Raw genomic sequence first — 6115 nt, 5'->3', positions numbered from 1 at the left:
CTTAACCTTTTAATTGATAGTAACAAAAAAGAATTCACTCAATTAACAATTCTTTATCCCATTTCTATTCCCTACATACTACGGCCACAGGTGATATTTCAGGTAAGCAACGTTTCCTTCATTTTATTTATTTATTATCCAGCAACTTTTGCTTCACTTTAGGATTTTTACAATGGATATCCAATTTTCCAGTCTCCAAGGCAGCAACATTTTATTTTGTTCTTTCCATTGTTTTTCATGAATTACGGGTTTGTTTAATTTTCATGCTGATTTTCTTCAGTTAACAAAAACATGAGGAGAACACTTTTTGTCTTCAAAAAGCTCCTCTCCGGCGGCGGATATCCGATCTGTGACAACACTAATACCTGGCGATGGTGTCATGCCGCTTGCAACCGGTTTGTTGGATAAATGGTGTACCGAGTATGTAGTGTTTCCCATTTCATTTTGAACAAGAGAAATTGGCTTCTTACTCATTCCGTGAATGGATTATTGACACCAACACACTGGTAAATAGTTAGCATTTTCCTTACAATCATGCGATGGTAATTTTCTCAACATCTTATTGTGAATCTATGTTAGTAGAAAGATCTAGCTTGTGATCTAGTGAAATATATTGGCTGTTAGTGACTAATTTCGATTAGTGTGGATGATAATGGTTTGTATGTGTATGTGTCTATGTCATTTTATAGTCTTGACATGAAATGTTTGCTGCTAGGTATTGATCAGTCACTTTATGCCGAAGTTAGGTTAGTGTGGTCATTTCGTTCGACACAATGCATATAAAGTCAATCTTGCGGGGATTTGTGTGTGTTGCTCTGTTTGTTCTGCCTTCTGCCGGGATTGATAATTAGCTTCATTGTATATTCTTCTTCTTGGCACGACCATTGATGATGTCAGTATGCGTGTCTGTTTCTGACTTGTTTCTTATGTTTCTTGAGGTTTTAACATGAAATGTTTATTACAAGGAACTGGTGAATAACTGTAAGTTAGTTCTCAATGTAGTAATGTCTTCTTCATCAACTTGGACACAATGGGCCATAAATAATGTCAGTCTTGGGTGTGTGTATGTTTGTGCTTTGTTGCTTAACTATCTTGTGATCAGGTGGTTGTGGAGTTTGGTGTTTCATGGCTGAAGCCTATTCTGGCCGAGATAGCCGAGAAGACACCCCATGTTATATTCTTGAAGGTGGACGGTGATGAGCTAAGTGTATGTAACTGTACTTCCATTCATGTTGTTAGGTTAATCAAAATTGTATCTCTAACTTTATGCAATGGGTGCAAAGGGTTGCTAAGGAGTACAAAATCAACACGCTGCCCTCCTTTGTGTTCTTCAAAGAGGGGAAGGAGATTGACAGGGTTGTGATTAGGAAGGAAGATCTTGCAGCTAAAATCACCCTACATGGTGGTGTTGCTTCCACTGCTTTTGCTTGATCATCATCATCATCATCATCGCCACCATATATGTAGTTGTGGTGAGTGTGTATACGATTTAACTCTTGTCATCGACGTAATTTGAATCGTTTATGTTATGTAACGGATATTCTAATCTTAGATACTTACTATCTCTCTCTTATATTTCTCTTCTAATTTACGTGCCAATTTGCTATGTTGATTTGTCTAGTGCATGTAGTAATTACTTCCTCTGTCCCAGGCCCAGCATAAGTGAGGTTAATGTTTTGGCACATGAATACTAGTTGTGTTTAGTGAGCTATCATTTGTGGGAGAAAAAAGTAGATAAAAAAAGAGAATAAAATACCCCTTGTGTCTTGCTATTTACAACAAATATATATTCCATTTCTGGTTATCTGAAGCTACTTGCTACATTTCTTTTTTTGCCAAAACCTTATCCTATTTCTTCATATATTTCATCTGACTCTTACTTTATTTTATTCCCTATTTCATATTCTTTTTATTTAATCTTTAAACATCAATTTCTTAAACTTCGTGCTAAAAAATGTGTCAAGGTAGTTTGGACGAAAAGAGTAGTATAAAGTAAAAAAGTGAATAAAGTAAGATATTAAAGAAAATAAAGTAGGAAAAAGAGAGTCAATTATTGCTATAAAATCCAAACCATATGTCTAAAATTTCGAATAAAATTCTCGAATAATTCAAGCTGGTTTGAATATATTATGCCTAAATTCTGTGTGTGGAGAGAGGGACATGCATTTGTGATTTTGGGAAAAATATGTGTACGACTGATCTACAAGGGGTTGATGAACATGATATGTATCACATCATTCATAAAACTAAGTTTATTATAATTCATAATAAAGGTGGAAACAATTAGTACTAGTAGTGGAAGCAAATGCGGAAATAATGGTAGAGAAAGAGATGCTATTAAGTTTATTTAGGCGTAGAGGATAAAAATCAGTCGGTGCAGCAGCGGTACAAGACAAACTTGTCCATGGTCCTGCCACACTCGGAGCAGACGACGTGATCGGGCACGTAGCCAGCGTGGCCTGGCAGGATAAGGCGGTTGCAGTGGTGCTCCGGGTGCGTCCGCCGTATCTCCTCGTCCAGCACCGGCACGAACTTATCCGCGCGGTCCACCTTGTACTCCCACGCCGCATACCCTTCCATAACCGGCAGCACGACGTCGCCCTTCCCCTTGGTGATCTCGTGGTTGCCGCGGCTGAAAACCGCCCAGCCCTCCTCGCTGCTGTCGTATGTGAGGATGTCCATGATCTGCTGCATGATGTGGTCGCTCTCCACGCTCATCCCCACCTGCTTCTTCGAGTTCCACATGCTCCACAGCCGCACCCAGAAGTACCACACGTAGTCGTAGTAGTCCGTCGGGTGGAACACGTGGCTCAGCTTCTCCCTCTCTATCGTCTCATGGCACCTCCGCACCTTCTCCCGCGGGTTCCTCTTCCCCACGTACAGCATCTCCAGCGGCACGTGCATCGCGGCTGCCGCTGCCCTCGCCGCCAAAGTGAACTTCCGGATCCACTCCATGTCCTCCCCGCCGTACAGGCACACCACCCTGTCTCCCCTCATCTACACCGTTTCATTTGTTAGAAGCTCGAAACTGAAGTAGCTAGGTAGTACTAGTATATAGTTACCCATTCTTGAATGCGTGGATCGATGGAGTCAGCTAGGAGCTCGATGTTCCACGTCTTGTCTCTCCACAGCGCCCATTCCTGGTCCTTGGTGAAGGGGAAGGCATCGCTGCCCCAAATCCACATCATGGGCAGAGCATCGGTTTTGGAGGGCTTTCCATGGGGATCCAGAACGATCAGCATCGGCATGTGCACGAACTTGAGCTCCTCTCGGATGTACCTCACCGCCACCGGCTCGATCAGTGCCGGGTGATCCACCGAGTACCAAGGCATGCTGTTGTTGCGGAGGTCGTAGAACACCGTGTTCTCCACTCCAGTCATGGGCGTTGTTGGATTCACTATCGGAAGCCACAGAACCTCGTACTCGTGCCTCCTCGCCTGCTGGTTGTAGATCATGTGGAGCACGTTCAGCTCCTCGTGAGGGATGTCCAGGTCCGAGATCAGCAGCAGCACGTACTTGCTCCTCAACACCTCCAGCCGCTCCTGTAAATAAATACATGCATCTTGTGTACTAACATTGTTTGATTAATGATTAAACCACAAATTGCAGGCAGCACTCACGTTGATCCTCTTGGAGCCATCATAGAGCGGCCTTTGATCGTCTCTTGCGCGGATCATTGCGCGTAAAACTTTCATGTTCTCGATGTGGGTTGATTCGATCAGCTTCTTGAACGCAGTGTACGCGTCTTCGGCCTTCTTTCTCTCTGTCAAATTTACTTACTACATTAGCAATGCTTTTGGATTAATGAATCCAGGAACTAGTACACCACACACCTACTAAGCCCTTGCACACTGCCAGCTGGTCTCGGAGGTGCTCCAGTATGACCGACAGCTTATGAGCCAGGCTCAGTATCTCCCACGATTCAGCAGTTGAGGTAATGTACCTATAACAACAACATAGAGTACATTTTAATTAATACTGTACTACTACATTAAGAGGAGAAATAACTAAAAATCTAAAACATACTCGTGGCCGCTCCCAATGAGGTTGAGGAGAGTGGATGCACAAGCAAGGAGGCTCCTTATGATCCAGTACACAGCAGTTGGGATATGAGCGGTGGCAGCCACGACTTCTGGCGCGTCATGGCTGATGTAAACGGAAGGGAGCTCCTTGAACTCGATGAGGCAGTGGATCACGTTCAACACGGCGTTTAACAGGTCAAGAACTGCTTCAAACTTCTTCTCTAATTTCCCCGCGTGCTCCATCACGTAGGGCAGATCCTTGAGGGTGGCGATGTGCTTGGCGAGCATGTTCCTGGTGTGGTTCTGCTCCACTAGCCAGAACTCCCCGTAGTTGACAGCAAAGGCCGCGAAAATGATCACCACTTTGGCATCCCATGAGTAGTTGGACAGTGATTTGAGGAGGTCCATGGTGACAGAGTGTGCCTCCCCACCAGCAGAGCATTTGCAGATGATCTGTTTTACACACAATGTGAGTTTTGCATCAGGATAAAGAAGCAAGAATGGAGAGAAATGTACCTCACAAGAGATCTTGCTGATTGGAAAGGCCAGCAGTCTAACAATCTCCGAATCGTGTTCGTGATTGTAGAGGACTTTGGCGTCCTGATGGGGTGAGCTCTGTATGGCCTTGCTGCTATCCAAAGTGTCCAAATGTGGTTTAACTTGATTATTCACCTGAAAACAAAGCAAAATGTGTGAATTCGAGATTTAAAGTGCATTATGCTAGGTAGTATTAGCTATGTATGGAGCATGTATACAAGAGAGGTGTGATCAGTCGAGGAGGAAGGTTTGGAAAGACGAAGGATATCCTCAACGATGGAGAGGAGCGGCTTCACATTGAGGTCTTCTATGTCAGGGGCGTGAGTGGCGAGGATCTGCTTGGTGAGGGCAGTGTCGTCTGAGGAGAAGAAGCCGCGGTCACGCTGACGCCCACCTAGAGAAGGAGGGGGAATGGGGTGGCGGACCAGCCTCGAATCTGGCTCATGGCTTGGTCGAAAACTGTGATTGGCGCCTACCATTCCCAAATCATGGGCGGCAGCCGATGGAGGCTTGGCCTTACCGTTGGTCGGTCTGGTGGAAGGCACCGCGTCCCGGCTTGCCATTGCAGGAGGTTGGAGGGAAGGGTGTTGATTTGAGAGGGGAGATGATGTGTTGGTTGTGCATCTTCTGCTCAACTTGTGTAGGCCTTATATAGATACAAGCTCTGCATTCGACAAAAATAAAGATGCGAGGGACAAGAAATGGAATAAAGTATTACTGAATCATGTTCTTTACTTCCTATTGCTCCTAGATTAATTTGGAAGGTTTGGAATTCGTTTCCTATTTGCCCACAAATCCTTTTCTTCACAGTGAAAACATTGCCATTTTGCTTCTTCTTCAACAATATAATGTCCAATATATGAATTTGCATGGAAGCAATAATTCAGCATTATATAACTCATTTCTGAATTTGCAACATACACATGTATGTGATGACTGATGATGAAGATTTCCGAATTATATTTGCAACTCTTTACATTTTTAGGGAATATTTGGAACTAACTTTTTATGACGAAAAACTTTGCGTATTCATGCATGTATAGATCAATCAAACTGAAGAAAACAAAATAGGAGTAAGATTAAATGAGTTAAATTAAAATAAACAAATTCAATGCCTAGAGTTTCCTGTTAAATTGCGAGAATCATGTGAAACTTTACGTTATTCCAACGTCGGACTAAGACAAACCATAGCAAAGCAATTATAACAAGAATATTAGCCAAAGAAGAAAAAAGAGCTTGTCTGTAAGACAAGGACAAAATCCAGATATCGCCTTTATTTTGTATTGTCAGTATTAACGAGACAACAATATATTACCTTGTCAAGTTATGCTTGATTTACTTCCATTTATATCAGCTCTCTCTACTTTATACAACAGCAACTTAATTGATTAGGGGTGTTCGTCATGATTCGCTATGGTTGGTTTAGATGATTTTTATTACTATCTGTTGAAATATATTTTAGTGACCAAACTAAGTCAATAAATTAATTGTTGGATATTAGATGGAGGATGAATTATTTTTGCTTACAGAATGTGAAATTTTGATAGATAGCTTCC

The 6115-nt window shown here is 42.7% G+C and overlaps 1 protein-coding gene across 1 annotated transcript; it reads right to left on the bottom strand.

The window, feature by feature from the left end:
• Positions 1 to 2234: 2234 nt before the first annotated feature.
• LOC125208067 (protein SIEVE ELEMENT OCCLUSION B-like) lies at positions 2235 to 5167 on the bottom strand. The gene is made up of 7 exons (XM_048107615.1): positions 4778 to 5167; positions 4539 to 4694; positions 4027 to 4475; positions 3834 to 3943; positions 3621 to 3763; positions 3063 to 3542; positions 2235 to 2997 (listed from the first exon to the last, which is right to left on the bottom strand). The coding sequence occupies exons 1-7, from the start codon at positions 5120 to 5122 to the stop codon at positions 2368 to 2370; spliced, it is 2313 nt and encodes a 770-aa protein (XP_047963572.1). The 5' UTR covers positions 5123 to 5167; the 3' UTR covers positions 2235 to 2367.
• Positions 5168 to 6115: the final 948 nt, after the last annotated feature.

Source organism: Salvia hispanica, chromosome 2 (assembly GCF_023119035.1).
Source record: "Salvia hispanica cultivar TCC Black 2014 chromosome 2, UniMelb_Shisp_WGS_1.0, whole genome shotgun sequence".
Lineage (NCBI taxonomy): Eukaryota > Viridiplantae > Streptophyta > Magnoliopsida > Lamiales > Lamiaceae > Salvia > Salvia hispanica.
Note: the sequence above shows the minus strand (reverse complement) of the source record. Positions and strands in the feature narration are given on the sequence as shown.